At 45.4% G+C, this 21,267-nt stretch overlaps 1 protein-coding gene across 1 annotated transcript; it reads left to right on the top strand.

Moving 5' to 3' along the window:
- Positions 1-825: 825 nt before the first annotated feature.
- Positions 826-17,968, top strand: LOC146342485 (vomeronasal type-2 receptor 26-like). Its single transcript, XM_084807859.1, has 6 exons — positions 826-1,031; positions 2,439-2,616; positions 2,833-3,693; positions 14,772-14,999; positions 15,697-15,823; positions 17,040-17,968. The coding sequence occupies exons 1-6, from the start codon at positions 826-828 to the stop codon at positions 17,966-17,968; spliced, it is 2,529 nt and encodes an 842-aa protein (XP_084663985.1).
- The last annotated feature ends 3,299 nt before the right edge of the window (positions 17,969-21,267 follow it).

Genomic DNA, 21,267 nt, shown 5'->3' with positions numbered 1-21,267 from the left:
CATATTAGCCCTTTCTACTTTAAGAACTTGTTTTCCATGGGTTGAATTGAACTTCGAGTAGACTCACTGAAATGGAGTCTTAAGTTAGTCCCAGTCATGATTAACTTAAGCCCTGTTTATTGCAATAGGTCTACTCTAAGTAGGACTTACGGTCGATTTTACCCTTAGTGGCCTATCCTATAATTTGGTCATTATGTAGGAACATAGTAAAGTGTCTTATACCAAATTAGATTATGAGATCCATGTAGCTCAGTCATGACTGGCAGCAACTCTCCAAGGTTTCAGATGCAGATCTTCCCACAGCCTTTTCTTGAGATGCCAGAGACTGAACCTAAAGCCTTGTACATGCAAAGCATGTGCTCTAACACAAAGCTACAGGTCTTCCCCTAAGCTCTTTCTATTACAGGTCTCTTACCTACCTATTCCATTGAGGAAACCTCTGCTAAATATGTGTGATAAATTTGCTTTCTCCTGCAGTGTTGCCAAGAACCTGTAATTCTGAAGAGATTATTCATTCCCCTATAATTATCATATTGACAATTATTACTTCTACTTCTTCTCCAAGTCCTGTGGGAGTTCCAGCTGTCACCATCAAAACAATGAACCAATATGGGACAAAGCTCTTAGTTTAGAGCTCATTCAGAGCAGGGGCTAAAGATAGAAAAAGGACCCATCAGTCTGCACATTGTACAATCCTAAATCTGAATAAGCGGACGGAGTGTTCATTAAAGCTAGACTGGGGTACTCAGGGACACATGAATGACAATGAAAGATCAGGAGAACAGTGGTCTAAAAGGAAAATGTTCAGACATTATATTTCTACTCATGCCGTTGGCATTACTGCTACTGCCTCAGACAGTGTGTGAAGCTCCTGTTGCAAACTGTATTATTAGTGAACCTCTTCCAATCAATCACAAGTATTATCAGTCAGGAGACCTCATAATTGCTGGCATTATTTCTCAGATCTATATATTTTCCAACCCTATAAGCTTCAGATCACAAGTTTCTCATGAACTCTTTGAAGACCTCATGTAAGTTTTCTTAACCACATTGTTTTTCAGAGGGGTATCTATGTTAGCCAGTTACAGCCAAAACAATCAAGAGATTTGTGGACCCTTAAAAACTAAGAGATGTATTATGGCAAATATGTTTGAGGAACAGCCTTTACATCTAAGCAAGTACACTCTAGATTCTTTGTTATTTCTACCATATTATATATCTGTTTAGATAGTATTCTCAGGCAAGCTGATGCATCTGGCTTTAATATCAAATATAAATATTTGTATTTTTAACTTGTACACCTGCTTAAGAGACATCTATCCTGGAAGGCAGACTAAAAACCATATTAAATAAATAAAATAAGAAAAATAAAAGTGGGGTAGGAATGATTGGGTCTGCACACCTTTCTTTCTTTCTTTCTTTCTTTCTTTCTTTCTTTTTTAAAAGAAATGCAGCCTCCCTTCTTTTCTCCTCCTCCTCTTCATTACCATCGTCAATAGTCCAGGAATTTATATCCTACACATACTTTTATAACTAATTTCTTAAGAATTTCCTGTAATATGTCAGATCTGTAGAATGAAAGCTCTTTGTCTTGTATAGATTAGAGGGAATGGCAACTATATACTCTGTTTTGTTTGGGGGCTACCTGGAATAATTCAAGGAAGTAATATTGAAATTAATAAGTTTCCAGAGAAACTTTATATCAATAGGTGGATTTTTGAGACATTTATTCTTAGCTTTAATAATATTTTTCATGAGAGAGGTGACAGCATCTATTATATCTACTGTTTCAGTTTTTTTCTTCACCCTGAACAATATCTGGTCAAATAAAAACTATTCAATTCTGTATAGAGAACCTATACATATCTGCTCAGAATTAAGTCCCATTGAGTTTTTATAGCCATTGAGTAAGTCTCACAGTATGCAATAGAATTAATAAATCCATAAATCAAGTCCAGGTTAAGAATGGCTTTGAATATTTTGTTATTGTTGTTCAGTCGTTCAGTCATGTCCGACTCTTCGTGACCCCATGGACCATAGCACACCAGGTCTTCCTGTCCTGCGCACTCTCCCGGATCGTGAATATTGCATATGTACAAATGTGTATTTGGCGTCCAGGTAAGTGTTGTAGTGGTGGTGACATTCAGAGATGTCAAAAGTCCATGCCAATGTGACAAGAGTTCATCTCATTTCCATCCATGAACTGGGCCCATACAGTCTCTTTTTGTGCAATATATTTGCTAAACATCTATTGAATGGAATTGTTGCACCTCCCATATTCTGAAGGACAGACACTCTAATTCAGCATGTAAATCTCACCACAGATTTGTGACTCAGACCTACCAACACATTCTGGCTTTTGTATTTGCTGTAAAGGAGATCAATGAAAATCACCAGAGTTTAGCCAACTTCACCCTGGGCTTCCTCATCTATAATAGCCATTTTGTAGCAAGCTGGACTTATCTTGCCTCACTGGAACTTCTCTCCACATGGGACAGATTCATTCCTAATTACAAGTGTGATGTCCAGAATAATGCAGTAACTGTCATCGGGGGTCCTAACTCAAATGTGTGTCTCTTCATTGCAACCGTTCTGTACATCTACAAGATGCCACAGGTACGATATGTTCATGGATTATAAGATTTTAATGAGACAGTTACATTTTTCATGCCTTTTTGATGAGGTATTGTGTTTTGGAGATAGAAAGTGCATTACTAGATTTTCTCATTGCCTGCTTGTCAAAATATAACTCCTGACTAAGAAAACACTTCATTTTGGTTCATTTGTAGTTATGAATTAAGAGCACTTTCCACCCTTTCTTTCTCCTTATAGGTTGGGTATGGCTCTGCTCCAGTAATGGATAAGCAAAGCCAAGGAGCTTTCTTCCAACAGATGTTCCCTAATGGGGGCCACCAGTATGCAGGGATTCTCCAGTTGCTGCTGTTTTTCAGGTGGACCTGGATCGGGGTTATCATTATAAAAGATGACAGTGGACAGAGGTTTGTACAAACTGCACTTCCCAAGTTTTCCCAGAGAGGAATCTGCTTTGACTTTATAGAAACTTTGCCAACACTGTACTTTACCACTGGCATTGCTGAAATGGTGGCAGAGTGGATTGAAACATATAAGGTTATTATGAGTAGCACTGCCAATGTTGTGGTCTTAAATGGTGAAAGCCACACGATGATATTTCTGAGAATGTTTCCCCAGGTTTCAGAAGTTGAAGACATACCAATTAAGACCAAAGGTAAAGTCTGGGTAATGACGGCCCAGATGGAGTTCACTTCAATTCCTTTTCAAAGATTTTTGGATATAGACATCATCCATGGTGCTCTATCCTTTGAAATTCACTCAAAAGATGTGACTGGATTCCAGAAATTTCTTCGGATGAGGAACCCTATTTCAGAAAAAGAAGACGGCTTTATCAGGGATTTCTGGCAACAGGCATTCAACTGTTTCTTCCCAAGTAGTCAGGTTGAAAAGCAAAATGAGAAAATCTGCACTGGGGAGGAGAAGCTGGAGAGTCTTCCTGCCTCTGTTTTTGAAATGAGCATGACCAGCCACAGCTACAGCATCTACAATGCTGTCCATGCTGTGGCACGTGCTTTGCAATCCATGAGTTCATCAACATCCAAACACAGAGCAATGGTGGTTGGAGAAAGACAGGAGCTTCTGAGTGAACAGCCATGGCGGGTAAGGTCCTGAGCACACAGACACAAGCGAGCTTATACACACCCTACGTTAGTGGGCTGATGCTAGTAATCCTTTAGTTTTGTAATTCCTAAAAATACATTTTAAAAAATGTTTATTTTGTGTGTGCGTGTGTATGTGTGTGTGTTTGCTGATTAGAAAAATCCCAGGTGAAGAAGCTGCAGTCACCAACTTGACAACCCTAGAGTTATTCTGGGCCCCTTAGGGTCCAGAGGCATTCTGGGAAAATTAAGATGCTGGATGCTTTTCTTATCAGCGCTAGCAGCCATGCACCACCTGTCCTTGCTGCTCTCATGCCACATGTTTTCCCCCTTCGGCACCATTGTAAGATCACCAGAAAGGTCACTGTCCCCTCAGTAGAAAGCTCTTTCCCTATAAAGATTGGTATTTTCCCCTCTGTGTTCTAGGAGAGTTACAACTCCCCCTTTCAGTCATTTCACTGCTTCCCTTGCTCAGAATTTTTTTTTAACATCACTGATTTGATTCTTAGTTCATGCTTCATTGTGACTTTTTAGTATTATGATTATTATTTTTAATAAGTATGATTCATCTTGTGTTACTAGATGTATGTTTCCAGGTTGAAGTGTATAAGGGTTTTATCACTTCGATTTCTTTTTAATGTTACCAAATTATGAATACCTAGTTTAGTGTGGATGAATCTAAGGAGTACTCAATCCTGTCCTCTGATCCCATCCAGCTCTTTCATGAAAAGCAAATGAGTAGGATTTTAACTGTGTACAAGGTGGTACTTATGTAGCCTATCACGACTGTCTGGGTGGACGCAAATGACGACCACTACGGCGGCCGCCATTTGTGTCTGCACCAGCCCATCCGCGGCCAGAAATCCGGCTGCGGACGGCCCTGGCCGACTGCTCTGCGGCCTGGCCGCGGAGCGGAGCCGTCCGTCCAGGATTCCAGGGGGAAAGAGTGGATCACCTCCCCCCCCCTCGAGGATTCTGGGGGGAAGGATGGAGCACCTCCCCCCACACTGCAAAAGATTCTGCGAAAAGGTAAGTCAGTTTCGTACATCCCTACTGGCTCCTCAGCTTGATCTGGAAGCCCTCTGTCCATCCCATTTCACACTGCTATGCCCATGTAAGAGCACACACACCAGTTCCCCTCAATCCAATGATCTAAGGGAACAAAAACTAGCAGGTGAGAGCTTGAACACTAAGTAGCTATGCACCACTAATGCCCCTGGAATGACTGCATATAAGATCAGAAGGCCTTAGAGCACCAACTGCCTAGGGATGGCAGAGAATTCCGCCACGGATTTCAGTGAGGCCGAATGCACTGGCATTCAGCCCCCTGAAATCCATGGTGGAATGGCCTGCCACCCCCCTGCCACCCCCCGTGGATCCCCCCTGGGATGAGACTTACCTGGGGTGGATGTTCCGGATGGCGGTGGCTCCAGTGGAGCTGCCGCAGAGCACAGCCGGCCGTCAAGAGTTCCAGGGGAGAGGACTGGATCACCTCCCCCCCGTTGAGGATTCTGGGGGGAGAGACAGAGCACCTCCCCCCCTCCAGTGGATGCCGCCACCAGAACAAGGTAAGGGATTTGTACATCCCTACAACTGCCACCCTGCTTGAACCCTATCAGGCACGAAACCAAGAGAGATGGTGGTGGAAGCAGCCCAGATATGGAAGGAATTGAAAGGCTCACAGGCCTAATGCTTCCCAGGCCACCTTTAAGATCACCAAAGTGAATGTTTCAGTTAAGGGCTAACCATCGTCATGATGAAACAGGAGACGGGCCCCTGCCCCCTAATACCAATGAAAGCCTCCACAGCCTTTACGGAGCATAATTCCATGACATGGATGGGAAATAAGGACACTCTCACACCTGTATCCTGCAGGTTCATCCTGGGCCTCCCGAGCCAGATGTACAACCTGTTGTGAGAACTGAATATCCCATAATTAAGAAAGCCTGTTCGGAAACATCACCACCACTAGTTAGGAAATTTGAAACATCCCAAAGAAGGCTGTCCATTCTGCCACAAGGAACAGAATTGCTTCATAAGGAGAGTTGCACTGAGGGCCACTGATCTTGCAGACATAGTGGAATGCCAGAGGACAGTGGGTGCCTTGAATAAGTTCCACAGGTGACACTCTTGCCCAACTCTGTCGGGTGCACCAGACACCAAAATCTGTGGTGTTGTCGGGCAGCCTTTGTTCTGAACCCGAAGGCAAGTGCTGCCAGCTTATCACCAATAGTCCTGGCCAAGGGTCCTATCCTCCAGGAATGGACTCGGAACCATAAAGGTGGTCTACCTAAATGAGCCACAACTGCTGCAGCTGAATGTCCGACCTGAAAGCAGAGGACTCTGTATCTGCCTTGGTATAAGAGGCCCTTGTACTGTGACCTATGGAGTGCACCATGGCTTGCTCTGCCAAAATTCACCAATCTCCCAGAAAGCCACTAGCTTGGTCTCCAGAAGTGGCAGCACCCAGGGATCCAGTTACCAGAACCTTTGCATCTGGTTATGAGAGAAAGCATCGGCACTGGCATTGTCCTGGTCAGTGATATGCCTCACGCGAAACCAGATATTTCACCAGAGGCAGTGCAGGTTAAGTGTTCGTAAACCAGAGTCATCACTCTCAGCTTGCAGGGGGACAGTGTGGTAATGACATGAATGGAAGCTTGATCATTACACCCAAAACGAATTTTGGAATTAGACATTCAATCTGCCCAATTATGGGCTGCCATGTATATGGAAGAAATTCCAGTAAGTGAGATCCTGACAGATCCGAGTGGCCAATTGTCAGGCCCCAGCTCTGCACAAAATGATCCTGCAAAATGACCCCAAAGCCCCACCTGCCGGAGGCATCATAGCATATCTGCAGCTCAGCCTCCAAGAGCAACTTCTGTTTCCAGAAAATGAAACACTATTAAGCTCCGGAAAAAATGGAAGCCTGAACCAAGATCCTCTCCTGTGGCAGAAGAAACCCTAAGTCAGTGTTGTGGGAGCCTAAAACCTACATGGCACAACACAGCCACCTCAGAAATGGCCAGCCTGGGGCAATGGCTTTGCCAGTGAAAAAATATCCACCACTTCCTGAAGGGCATGAAGTGAGCAGGGGGTTGGACTCAATGGCCTTGTAGGCCCCTTCCAACCCTACTATTCTATGATTCTATGACCTTATGAGAGCATTCGATTGCCAGGATCTTCTCTCATAATGCCTGGAGCTGATCCCTCGGGAGTTTACTGCATTGTTTAATGGAATCCAGCACAATCCCCCAGGGACATTAAGATGGATAGTGGGCCTTGGGTAATATTGTTAGCAAGGGTATTTCCAGTTCCTCAGTCAATGTGCAGAACTCTTGCATTAAATGAGAGGACTGGGCAGGAACCCCAAGGCCTGTAACAGAAGATCATCCTAATAATGGACTATACTCTGCAAGCCTATCCTGTCTCTCACTGCTCATTCAAGGATGTTCAATGCTGTGGATAGACTTCTAGTTCTGAGAAAAGTGGGCCTATGCTGGCCCTGACCAGAACCCCTCTGAAAATCCTCTTTCTAAGCACACTGCCTCTTCCATGGGTCCGCTGCAACAGTTGCATGAGGGGCTTGATTCTAACTGGGCTGGGCCACTTTTGAAGAGGGCTATTACCCCAACCAACCTTCCTGCACCTGTTTATCCCAACTAAGGCCCTGCAAGCCCTTAAAGTTTGGGTGGGCCGCTAGAGCAAACAGACTGAGCCTTCATGGCAGAATATGCAAGTCTAGGCACAGGAATCTCGAGAACAAAATTCTCAGCCGAGGTAGGTTGTTGTGTGGCCAGGATGTGGCCACTGTCAGGCCTGTCTGCAGAACCTGGCCTAGCAGCCAGTGGTCTTGGTCCTTGATATCCCAAGGATTGAAGGCATCAAAGGCCAATCCTCCTACATTCCATCTCTGTTGGAAAACACTCATGTAAATGAGGAAACCAGGTGCTAACTTGCCCATGCAGGACACCTTCTTCCATCTCACCCTGTCCCGTTCCTTATCCCCAGGCTTGTTGTTATCCTTTAATTCCTGTTCACAGAATAGGGAGGGGAGGGAAATACCTCTACAAACTCATCCCTCAATAACAGAGATGCAGAGATTCTGCATCTCTCTCTCTCTCTTCCCACAACCCCATCAAGGTACAACCTCCCATGTGTGGGGAAGGACAAATGCAAACTCACAGCCAAAATCCACCAGAAGGAGCGACTGGAAGAAAAGGTGCTGCTGTGCCTAAGGGCCCCTAACCCACCCGGGCAGTGAACAGCAAACCACCCACTCAAGCAGTATGGCAGCCATGAGGGGAGGAAGAGGCACCTCATGCCCACAGATCAAAGGACCTACTGTATATATCAGGAGGCTTGATAGGCCCCAGCGGAGCTGCCGTGCCACTCGTCTGCTCCCCTCACACTGCCCCAGAGTCCACTCCAAATAGGGAATAGCCATATTGGCCTTCCCACCAAATCCCCAGCCTGCTAGGCCAAGGAGGAGCGGCTGCACCGCTCACCTTCATGCTGATCAGAGCAGCGTGTTGAGAAGCTTGCCAAAGCAGTAGCCGTCTCTCCCTCACCCACAACCTCTGTGGGTGTGCTGGCCTGGAGGAAGGCAACAAAAACAACAGCCACTCAACAGAGCGGACAAGGCATGGCCCGACAGACACCAGTAGAAAGGTACCGCCGCCACCACCGCCCACTGCGGGCCAACACACATGGCCTACAAGTGACGCGGCTGCCCGGCCAGCTTCAGTAAAGCCACCTCTGATGCTCCCCAAGGGAGACAGGACACCTCTGATGTCTCCCCAAGGGAGACAGCCGGCCTCTTCACCGGCTGCAAGAGCGCATGCCACCTGCTCTGCAGCCACGCTTCAAAGAGGATGGAGGAAGGGACTCCTCAGCCTAAAATGGCCGGTAAGTCCCTCCCCTCCCTGGTGGTACCACTAAGGAATGCCAGTGGAGTTCCACTTGTCTCTGCCCCCCCAGAAAAATACCCTCCCTGCAGCCAGGCAAGCTGGACGTGGGGCGGAGGGGGGGAGCAATTCTGTGCATTCTTTCTAGGCCTCTGGGTTTCTTGAATTCATATAACGAACTAGCATACATCCCCTCTGTTTCAGATGTTCAGAGGTGAGTACCTGTCCTTACCCTGACTGCTCACTGGAAGGACAGATACCAAGCTGAAGCTCAAATATTGTGGCCACCTAATGCAAAGAGAAAACTCCCTGGAAAAGACCCTGATGTTGGGAAGGATTGAAGGCAAAAGGGGAAGGGGACAGCAGAGGATGAGATGGCTAGATAGCATCACCAAAGCAATGAATATGAACTTGAGCTGAGCATGCTCCGGGAGAGAGCAGAAGACAGGAAGGCCTGGCATGCTGTGGTCCATGGGGTCACGAAGAGTCGGACATGACTGAACGATTGAACGACAACAACACCTGTCCTTATGTAGCTAAAACAGCTAGGGATGTCAGAGAATTCCGCAACGGATCTCGGTGAGGCCGAATGCCAGTGCATTCAGCCCCCCGAAATCCATCGCGGAACGAAGCCCCCGCCCCCCCAACCCACAAAAGGCACGCGAAACGGAGCACTTACCTGCTTCCATCCGCGCTGCTTTGCGAATGGCGGCCGTCCTGCGGCCGCCATTCACTTCCTCTTCATAGCCGTGATAGGCTACGTAAATACGTATGTAGCCTATCATGGCTAATGCAGGGACGCTATTTGAATCCCCGTGGAGGCCGTGATAGGCTACATAAGTATTTACGTAGCCTATCATGGCGGGGGGGGGGAAACCCAGCATACGCAAATGGTGGTGGCTACCGCCATTTGTGTCTGCTGGGTTTTTTTTCCCCCTGCTGTGATAGGCTATGTAAATATTTATGTAGCCTATCACAGCTAAATACAGGGATGCAAATGGCGGTGGCTACGACAGCCGCCATTTGCGTCCTTCCAGGGATGCCCAGCGGCTGAATGTCCAGCTGCGGGTGGCCGGAGCTGGCCGGCGGCTCCATGGCTTGGCCACGGAGAGGAGCTGGCCAGGCAGGATTCCAGGGGGGAGGACCGGATTGCCTCCCCCCCCATCGAGGATTCCGGGGGAGGGATGGAGCGCCTCCCCCCCCAGCAGAAATGGAATGGAATGGAAGGTAAGTGTTCCGTCCATCCCTAAAAACAGCACTCGCCACCCACAATAGGGAGGTATCAGTGGGCTTAAGGAATCCCAAGGTTTGCTGAAATACAACTTTAGGGGTGTGGAATTCCAAGGACAGCCCAATGTGGACTGAGCATGCTCATTGGGTATGGTATGCTGAGTAACTCCTGGGTTGTTGTGGGACCTAAAACCAGGTGGCAGCGGGAGTGGAATGGCTGACTGGCTGGAACAATGAAGCATAAAACAGATCCCATATTTAGTCCCTTTCCCTCCAATGTTGCTGCTGTTACTCACCCTCTCAGGGCTGGCCTGAGGCATCTTGCTGCTTGAGGCAAAGGTGAAGGTGGTGAATCCAGTCATTCATGTTATTTACAAAGGCCAGTCACAGTGGTAGCTGAAGGTTGCTTACAGCATTGATAATGGAACAGCCTTCTCCACTGCACCTGAGGGCAGGCAGGCTATCTTAGAGAGTTCAAGGTATGCCACATGGCACACACAGCTCTGTCTACTTCCTACACTATGTCCCTCATCATATGCTGCCTGAAGCAGCCATCACACTCTGCCTAATGGTAGGGTCATGCCTGCACTCTCCCCTCCTGCTTACTCTGATGCAAAAGGCAGGAGGGAAATAGGCCTGGGTTGAGGAGCATGAATAAGACACTTTTGGATGTATCTATTAAAGAGGCAGAAGAGCTCTCTGGATTATGACCTGTTCTAGTGAGAGCAAACTGGCCTTCAAGTTTTAAAAACTCTACATACCAGATACTGAATTGCCATGTGGAAAATAACGGTCTATTAAAAAATCGTTACTGAAATTGTTTTTGGCTGTTTAAATTTATATATATATATATATATATATATATATATATATATAACCATTTTATCATAATGGTGTATTTTGTAGTGTTGTTGTTTCTGTATTTTTTAATCAATTGTGGTGAACCACCCAGAGAGCTTCAGCTATGAGGTGGTACAGAAATCAATAAATGCATACTACTTTCCATCCTTTCTGTTGCTTTTTGATTACATTTTAAGCCTGCATTTATCTGTGTCTCAGGGGCTTTCTCCCCTTCATGGATCACTGCCTTGTTGTGGCGAAGGGGCTTGCGTAACTCAGTGAAGCCATAAGCTATGCCGTGCAGGGCCACCCAAGACGGACAGGTCATGGCAGAGAGTTCTGACAAAATGTGGTCCACTGGAGAAAGAAATGGCAACCCACTCCAGTATTCTTGCCAAGAAAACCCCATGGAACATATCACAAGGCTAAAAGATATGACGCCGGAAGATGAGCCCCTCAGGTCGGAAGGTGTCCAATATGCTACTGGGGAAGAGCAGAGGGTATTTCCAAGTAGCGCCAGAAAGAGTGAAGCGGCTGGGCCAAAGCCGAAAGGACACTCAGCTGTGGATGTGTCTGGTGGTGAAAAGAAAATCCAATGCTGTAAAGAACAATATTGTTTAGGAACCTGGAATGTCAGATCAATGAATCAAGGTAAGCTGGAGGTGGTCAAACATGAGATGGCAAGATTGAACATCGACATCTTGGGAATCAGCGAACTAAAATGGACAGGCATGGGCGAATTTAATTCAGGTGACCATCATATCTACTATTGTGGGCAAGAATCCCTTAGAAGAAATGGAGTAGCACTCATAGTCAACAAAAGGGTGGGAAAAGCAGTACTGGGGTACAATCTTAAAAATGATAGAATGATCTCAGTACGAATCCAAGGCAAACCATTCAACATCACAGTAATTCAAGTCTATGCCCCAACCACTGAGGCCGAAGAAGCTGAGGTTGATCGGTTCTATGAAGACCTACAACACCTTCTAGAACTAACACCCAAAAAAGATGTCCTCTTCATCATAGGGGATTGGAATGCTAAAGTAGGAAGTCAAGAAATCACCGGGATAACAGGCAAGCATGGCCTTGGTGTACAAAATGAAGCAGGACAAAAGCTAATAGAGTTTTGCCAAGAGAACATGCTGATCATAGCAAACACTCTTTTCCAACAGCACAAGAGGCGACTCTACACATGGACGTCACCAGATGGTCAATATCGAAATCAGATTGATTATGTCCTTTGCAGCCAAAGATGGAGAAGCTCCATACAGTCAGTAAAAACAAGACCTGGAGCTGACTGTGGCTCAGATCATGAGCTGCTTCTTGCAAAATTTCGGCTTAAATTGAAGAATGTCAGGAAAACCACTAAACCGTTCAGGTATGACCTAAATCATATCCCTGATGAATATACAGTGGAGGTGAGGAATAGATTTCAGGGATTAGACCTGATAGACAGAGTGCCTGAGGAACTATGGACGGAGGTCCGTAACATTGTTCAGGAGGCAGCAACGAAATCCGTCCCAAAGAAAAAGAAATGCAAGAAAGCCAAGTGGCTGTCTGATGAGGCTTTATAAGTAGCTCATGAAAGAAGGGAAGCGAAAAGCAAGGGAGAAAGGGGAAGATATACCCAACTGAATGCAGAGTTCCAGAGAATAGCAAGGAGAGACAAGAAGGCCTTCTTAAATGAACAATGCAAAGAAATCGAGGAAAACAACAGAATGGGAAAGACTAGAGATCTCTTCAAGAAAATTGGAGATCTCAAGGGAACGTTTTGTGCAAAGACGGGCATGATAAAGGACAAAGAAGGCAGGGACCTCACAGAAGCAGATGAGATTAAGAAGAGGTGGCAAGAATACACAGAAGAACTATACAGGAAAGATCTGAATGTCCCTGATAGCCATGATAGTGTGGTCACTGAACTTGAGCCGGACATCCTAGAGAGTGAAGTCAAGTGGGCCTTAGGAAGCATTAGTAACAACAAAGCTAGTGGAGATGACAGTCTTCCAGCTGAGCTATTTAAAATCCTAAAAGATGATGCTGTTAAAGTGCTGCATTCAATATGCCAACAAATCTGGAACACTCAACAGTGGCCACAAGACTGGAAAAGGTCAGTTTACATTCCAATTCCAAAGAAGGGCAATGCCAAAGAGTGTTCAAACTACCGCACAATTGCGCTCATTTCACATGCCAGCAAGGTGATGCTCAAAATCCTACAAGCTAGGCTTCAGCAGTATGCGAACCGAGAACTACCGGAAGTACAAGCTGGGTTTCGAAGAGGCAGAGGAACTAGAGATCAAATCGCCAACATTCGCTGCATCATGGAGAAAGCAAGAGAATTCCAGAAAAACGTCTATTTCTGCTTCATTGACTACGCTAAAGCCTTTGATTGTGTGGATCACAACAAACTGTGGCAAATTCTGAAAGTGATGGGAGTACCAGACCACCTTACCTGTCTCCTGAGAAACCTGTACGAGGGTCAAGAAGCAACAGTAAGAACCAGACATGGAACAACTGAGTGGTTCAAAATTGGGAAAGGAGTACGACAAGGCTGCATATTGTCACCCTGCTTATTTAACTTATATGCAGAGTACATTATGAGAAATGCCGGGTTGGATGAATCACAGGTCAGAATTAAGATTGCCGGGAGAATTATCAACAACCTCCGATATGCAGACGATACCACCCTAATGGCAGAAAGCGAAGAGGATCTCAAGAGCCTCTTGTTGAGGGTGAAAGAGGAGAGTGCAAAAGCTGGTTTGAAACTCAACATTAAAAAAAACTAAGATCATGGCATCTGGCCCTATCACTTCCTGGCATATAGAAGGGGAAGAAATGGAAGCAGTGACAGATTTTACTTTCTTGGGCTCCAAGATCACTGCAGACGGTGACTGTAGCCATGAAATTAAAAGACGCTTGCTCCTTGGGAGGAAAGCTATGGCCAACCTAGACAGCATAGTAAGAAGCAGAGACATCACCTTGCCGACAAAGGTCCGTCTAATCAAAGCTATGGTTTTCCCAGTAGTAATGTATGGCTGTCAGAGCTGGACTATAAGGAAGGCTGAGCGCCGAAGAATTGATGCTTTCGAACTGTGGTGCTGGAGAAGACTCTTACGAGTGCCCTGGACTGCAAGGAGGTCAAATCAGTCCATCCTAAAGGAAATCAACCCTGAGTGCTCATTGGAAGGACAGATAATGAAGCTGAAGCTGAAATATTTTGGCCACCTAATGCGAAGAGAAAACTCTCTGGAAAAGACCCTGATGCTGGGAAAGACTGAAGGCAAAAGGAGAAGGGGACGGCAGAGGATGAGATGGCTGGATAGCATCACCGATGCAATGAATATGGACATGAGCACGCTCCGGGAGAGAGCGCAGGACAGGAAGGCCTGGCGTGCTATGGTCCATGGGGTCACGAAGAGTCGGACACGACTGAACGACTGAACAACAACAGGGGCTCTCTCTTTGTTGTGTTACTTTAGATATGTTCTTGATTGTATTATATTGAGAAATTGCCTTCTCCCTTGGCAGTGTGCCCAGTTAGTACATCATCAGATAAGGCTTTTCTGTTGGTTTCACATGGGCCATAGTCCACTTGGAGTAGGTATTTTAATGTACTGGCAACCTCTCTGTGGAGTGTGGACTTCCTTGCCAGCTGATGTCAGACCAGTGCCAACAGTTCTTTATTTTCAGCATTTTCTGAAGACATCGTTTTTATTTAAACAAGCTTCTCCTGAATGACCAGCCATGGTTTTATTGTAATAATTCAGTTTTAAATATTTTTAATTGGTGTGGTATTCTGATTATTATTTTTTACCACTTAGGAATCTTTTTTAGATATAGAGCTGTTTATAGATTCTGATTGATTGATAGATAGATAGATAGATAGATAGATAGATAGATAGATAGAGAATAATGACAACAGAAATTATGGTGATGATGCAGGAACAAATTTATTTAAATGCTCAATTAGCACTATGGGTAGCCTGCACAAAGGTTTTACAGAGTGACTAAATGTAGCTTGTGGAAGATCATCACCTTTTCATGTACTTACACCACTTTACATGTCCATATGACTTGCCTTTTTGTTGTTGTTTCAATTTAGCTTCATCACTATCTGCAAGGTGTCTCATTTAACAACAGTGCTGGAGAAATGTTTTCCTTTGGCCAAAATGGGGAATTAGTATCTGGATTTGATATTATCAACTGGGTCACATTCCCAAACCAATCCTTTCTTAGAGTCAAAGTTGGAAAGATTGACCCCAGCGCTCCTGAAGACAAAATGTTCAGCACTGCTGTGGGTGCCATTGTATGGCCCAGCATCTTTAATGAGGTACAGTCTGTACACATTTTGAGGTGCATCTCATCATTTGCCCATTCTTCAATAAGAAGATCATTGTTTAGGCACTGAAATAGCTCTTGCACTGTGTCCTGCCATTTAGCTGAAGCCTGTTCCAACCATGTTTTTTATATCCCTAACTTTCTCCTGGCAAGAATCCAGGAGCTGATTTTACTGAGTTTGGGCCTCTAAGGCTGTAATTCTATGCAAATGTACCTAGATCTAAGTCCCACTGAATTCCGTACAAGCTACTTTCACATAAAGATGTGTCGGAGATTGAAAACTTTACCAGCATAAGTAAATCAGTTGTAAGCAAGAAACACCAACAAATTGCATCAAGCTGTAGTACATTTCTGCAAATGATATTGTAAAGTGTTCCAGTGAGACAGAGACTGGCCAAATCTTGTAGGGAGTAGAAATGTTTACTTTTTTCATATTGTCAAAACATTCCAGTAGCAGCCATTAACTGAGATCCTAAGAAGTTAGAGTATATCAAATGCTCTCTAGAGTGATGGCATCCTGACAGGGTGGGCAATATTGACTGAAAACTTTATCTAAATGTGTTAATTAGAAGTATTTCCATTCCCCCAGTGTCAACCCATTATTTAACCTTAGGACAACCAGTGAGTTATAAACTTTCCGAATGCATTTTCTGAATGTTAAAACTTTTGTCACTTTCTTTGGCACACAGGTACAGCCCATTTCTCTGTGTAATGATGTCTGCCATTTTGGTTATAGTAAAAGAAAGAAGGAAGGGAAGCCATTTTGTTGCTATGATTGCCTTCCATGCCCAGAAGGGAAGATTTCGAGCCAGAAGGGTAGGACATGTCATGAACTGAGTTTAAAAAATGTTTTTGGCTATGATTCGTATCATGTACACCTTGATCTTTAGACAGACACCCATTTCTCTCATGTATTAAAAATAAGAAGTGATCATAGTTGAGCAGTGCTTGCTGATATTAATCTCCTCAAATTACCCAAGTGTCTTCTTCACACAATTTCATAGAAATAAAACAAAACAAAACATTTCTTTATTTCCAGACAAGGTGAAGATGGTGGTTATGATAACTCTTTGTGATCTCTATAGGAAAAAGACACTTTATGTGATCAGAATCTGCTTCCCCTCCATTATTTTGGGACCTCTGCTATATATGAGTTCTTGCTAGGGATGTACGAATGTCACTTGCCTTTTCGCAGATGTGATTCACGGTGTGGGGGGAGGCGCTCTGTCCCTCCCCCCAGAATCCTCACTGGTCAGCTCCGCTCCACGGCAGCTCCACAGAGCGGCCGGCCAGGGCTGTCTGCAGCCGGAGTTCCGGCCGCAGCAGGGCTGCTGCCATAGCAGCCGCCATTTGCATCCTCCCAGGATGCCGTGATAGGCTATATAAGTATTTACGTAGCCTATCACGGCAAAGAGCAGGGATGCAAATGGCGGCCACTAATGCTGTTTGCGCCACTGCTCTTTCCGTGATAGGCTATGTAAGTATTTACATAGCCTATCACAGTAAAGGCAGCCATGCAGATGGCATAGTGGCCACCATTTGCATAGCTGCCTTTACCGTGATAGGCTACATAAATACTTACGTAGCCTATCACGGAAAGAGCAGCAGCGCAAACGGCATAGCAGCCACTGTTTGCATCCCTGCTCTTTGCTGTGATAGGCTATGTAAATACTTATGTAGCCTATCACGGCAGCTTGGCAGGATGCAAATGGTGGCCACAGCAGCCAGCCGAAAGACCAGCTGCTGCCTCTGCTGCCGGAGCCCCAGGTAAGTTTCATTCCGGGGGGATTCCGCAAGGTGGTGGGGGTGTGAGGCCGTTCCACCATGGGTTCCAGGGGGCCTAATGCCAGTGCATTCAGCCTCACTGAAATCCATGGCAGAATTCTCCGCCATTCCTAGTTCTTGCAAATATAATTGTGCAAACTGGATTTGAGCTAACTGTCCTTATTCAGGGTTTAAAAATATTGAGTACTAAAGAATTGTATGCAATAATTCTATCTATAGAAAGAAAAAAAAATATTCTCTTTTTCAGACATGGATGACTGTTTTCAGTGTTTAGAAGATCATTATTCAAATGAGGATCGGGATTTATGCATTCCCAAAAATTTAACCTTTTTGTCTTACAAAGAGCCATTGGGGATCAGTCTGGCTCTTGTTGTTCTTTCCTTTTCTTTCATCACAGCTTTGGTGCTTTGGATCTTCATTAAGCACAAGGACACTCCCATAGTCAAAGCCAACAACTGGAAACTCACCTACACTCTCCTCCTATCCCTTCTTCTCTCCTTCCTTTCTCCTCTGCTATTCATTGACCGGCCTATGAAGTTGACCTGTCTACTCCGACAAACTGCTTTTGCCATCATCTTCTCAGTGGCGGTGTCTTGCGTGTTGGCCAAAACCATCATTGTGGTTCTAGCTTTCATGGCCACTAAGCCAGGGTCCAGAATGAGGAGATGGGTGGGGGAAAAGCTGGCTAATTCCATTGTTCTGACCAGCTCCCTTATTCAAGCCACTATTTGTACTGTGTGGTTGGCAATATCTCCCCCATTCCCAGATTTAGACATGCATTCAATGACTGAATACATTGTACTGGAATGTAATGAAGGTTCAGTCACCATGTTTAACTGTGTCCTGGGCTTCCTGGGGTTCCTGGCCATTGTGAGCTTCATAGTAGCTTTCCTAGCCAGAAAGTTACCCGACAGTTTCAATGAAGCCAAGTTTATCAGCTTCAGCATGTTGGTGTTTTGCAGTGTTTGGCTGTCCTTTGTTCCAGCCTACCTAAGCACAAAGGGAAAATACATGGTGGCTGTGGAGATCTTCTCCATTTTAGCCTCTAGTGCTGGCTTACTGGGCTGCATCTTTTTCCCCAAATGCTATATCATTGTGGTAAGGCCTGAGTTGAACAGCAGGGGGCAGCTATTAAAAAGAAATAAAAAAAATCTGACATTAGAAAGTCACAGCTAAGCTTAATGCCAGGATGAAAGTGGCCCTTGACTTTTGCAGCCCCATTTGGGAGGGAGGGAAAATGGGAGGCATTTTCACACTTTTTTCAGGTGTGGGCAGGAGCACTCTTCAAATTTTTAAGTGGGTGGAAGCACATACATTTATAATAGCTAGTAGCAAATGCTACTCTTCCCCCTCCCCTCTCTTCTTTTTTTTTTTTTTAAAAAAATCACATTTTGTCACTATGATAAATTGGCCACAGTATCCTTGTGTTCTTTTGAAACCTGTCATCCTACACTGTCTCTGCAGAAGGATGCTATTTTATTGGATTTGCAGCAAAGGGAATAGGGATGGAGGAGAATTCCATCACGGACCTCAATGAGGCTGGATTCCAAGAATCCAGCCCCATTGGGGACCATGGCAGAATGGAGCACTCACCTCTGCCACCCCCCCCCATGGAATCCATCCAGGTCAGGTCCATCATTGCTTCAATCCTGTGGAGCCAGCCTCCTGCTCCGTGTCCCTGGTGAATGTCGATACAGCTGGCAGTCATTGCCGTGCTGTATCACTGTAAGTAAGTCTCCAGATGCAAATGGCATATTGGGTGCCATTTGCAGCCGTAAAGCTGGTATATTAGCCTAAATGCAGCCATTTACAGCTGCATTTAGGTTAATCTACCAGCTTTACGGCTGCAAATGGCGTCCACTACACCATTTGCATCCCCGATTTTTACGTGATAGGCTACGCAAATATTTGTGCAGCCTATCACATGAACAGGGATGCAAATGGCAGAGAGAGAGAGAGAGAGAGAATTTCAACCTTTCTCTCCCATTAAACCAAGGACTGGGATCTACAGCTGAAACTTGAAGTTAAAGCAATGATGATGATGATGATTTTCATTTTTCCACCACCCAATAGCTGAAGGTCTCTGGACAGTTCACAACAATTACAAATAAAAGGTAATAAAACATACTACAGAATTTTTAACATACAACATTTAAATCAACTTAAATAGCTAGAACCATTTCCATAAGATTGTAGATACATAAAGTCAGCTGACATAAGTGCCACATCATATCCCATTAAATGCCTGGGAGTAGAGGAGAGTCTGAACCTAGCACCAGAAAGCTGACAGTGTTGGTGCCAGGTGGGCCTCAGTGGGGAGATCATTCTATAATCGAGATGCCACCACTGAGAAGGCCCTCTCCCCTCTTGCCACCTTCTAACCCTACCACAGAGGAGGCATTCAGAGGAAGGTCTTAGATGCTGATTGTAGTGTCTGGGTAGGTTCATGTCAGGAGAGGTGCTCCATGAAAGAGGTGTTGTCTTTCATGGTCTTGCTCTCATTTCTTTGGAACTTTTATAGCCTATTTTATAGCCATGAAATAGGAGCTACTGACATTTAAATGATGTCTAGGTGTGGACTACGTCTTTACAGTAAAGGTGGGAAACCTGGGGCCCTCCAGGTGGGCTGCAAATCAATTTATTTTGTTAGTTATTTTGTTATTTATTTAATTACTTTTATGCTGCTTAATATCTTAAAATGTGTAAGCTGTTCACAGTGCATATATCATAAATATGACACCAATATTAAAACAATGTGAGAGCAATATTAATAACATTATTAATTAACAATAATTAATAACATTACAAAACAAAGTAGTGTCATGGTCCATTACAAGTCATAGCTGTTCCCACATGGAGGGGTTTTCTTGTGAGTGCCCATGTGGTCAAAGCTGGGACAAATTTACACCACCCACAGTTGCACATCCTGCCAGGACTCAGTAATGCAGCTTGGCTCCCTCATCCATTACCAAATCATGAATACAAACAACCATGTAAAGCAGGGGTGGGCAGAAAGTAGATCTCCAGACGTTTTGGACTTTATTTATTTATTTATTTCATTTCTATACTGCCCAATAGCCAAAGCTCTCTGGGGGGTTCACAAAAATTAAAACCAAACGGCACACAATAAAACAATTTAAAATATATACAGCATTAAAACCACAATATAACAATACAACCACAATAAAACCTAGCAGCAGTGCAGGAATTTAAAATACAGATTTAAAACAGCAAAGCTAAAAGTCTAGAAAGCTAAAATGCTAAAATGTCTGGGAAAATAAAAAGGTCTTCACCTGGTGCCGAAAAGAATACAATGTAGGCGCCAGGCGAACCTCACTAGGGAGCTCATTCCACAGCTAGGGATGGGGGAGAATTTCTCCCCGAAACTTCAGGGGGCCGAGTGCCAACGCATTCGGTCCTCCGAAGGTTGTTCGGGGAGAAATTCTCTGCCCCCCCGCCCCCTGCCCCCCCCCGGATGGGACTTACCTTTCACGAATGTCGCCCCCGGCAGCGGGTCCCGGCGGCGGTTCGGCAGGTCTTCGTCAGGGGCGGGGCGGCAGCCAGTCTTTCGACCGGCTGCTGCTGCCGTCATTACAAGAAAAGTAAAAAAAAACAAAACGCCCCGTGATCGGCTATGTAACGATTTACGTAGCCTATCATGGCTAGATCTGCAAAATCAGTCATGATAGGCTGTGTTAATCGTCACGTAGCCTATCACGGGTGACTTAAAAAAAAAAAAAGCGTGTACGCAAATGGCGGCCCCCATAGGGAGCCGCCATTCGCGTTCCTTATTTGGTCCCTGTAGTCTACGTAAAGATTTACGTAGACTTACAGCGAAAATAAGGGCAACGCTATTTGCTTTTCTTTTGAAGTTCGCGGCCGGAGAGATGGGGCGCTTCTCCCCGGCCTGAATTTCGGCCGGGCGAGGTGGGAAGCCTCCCCCCAGCCTGAATTTCGGCCGGGCGAGGCGGGAAGCCTCCCCCCCAGCCTGAATTTTGGCCGGGCGAGGCGGGAAGCCTCCCCCCCCAGCCTGAACTTCGGGGGGAGAAGCGAAGCGCCTCCCCCCCACCACAAAGCAAGCTGTGAGACCAGGTAAGTGACTTTCGTACATCCCTATCCACAGCCAGGGTGCCACAGCAGAAAAAGCCCTCCTCCTAGTAGCCACCTGCCTCACTTCCTTTGGCAGGGGCTCACGGAGAAGGGCCGCTGAGGATGATCTTAAGGTCCGGGCAGGCACATATGGGAGGAGGCGATCCTTCAGATAACCTGGCCCCAAGCCGTTAAGAGCTTTAAATGTTAATACCAGCACTTTGAATAGGGCCCAGAAATGGACTGGCAGCCAGCACAGCTGAAAAAGTACTGACTTCAACTTTCAGCATTTCTGACCATCAGCAATGTTGGCTGGGGCTTCTGGAATTTGAAGTCCAGAACATCTGGAGATCTACTTTCTGCCCACCCATTCTATAAAGTTCACA

The sequence above is a fragment of the Heloderma suspectum genome, chromosome 6 (genome assembly GCF_057233095.1).
Source record: "Heloderma suspectum isolate Gila_16-S chromosome 6, 16-S_ref, whole genome shotgun sequence".
In the NCBI taxonomy this organism is placed as follows: Eukaryota; Metazoa; Chordata; class Lepidosauria; order Squamata; family Helodermatidae; genus Heloderma; species Heloderma suspectum.
This window is presented reverse-complemented; position numbering and strand designations above follow the sequence as displayed.

Excerpts from the sequence above, each read along its gene's own strand:
- LOC146342485 (XM_084807859.1), top strand. The coding sequence starts at position 826 with ATGCCGTTGGCATTACTGCTACTGCCTCAGACAGTGTGTGAAGCTCCT. Across the intron at positions 1,032-2,438 it reads GAACTCTTTGAAGACCTCAT|CCATTTTGTAGCAAGCTGGA; the intron begins GTAAGTTTTCTT and ends CATCTATAATAG. Across the intron at positions 15,824-17,039 it reads GAAGATTTCGAGCCAGAAGG|ACATGGATGACTGTTTTCAG; the intron begins GTAGGACATGTC and ends TCTCTTTTTCAG.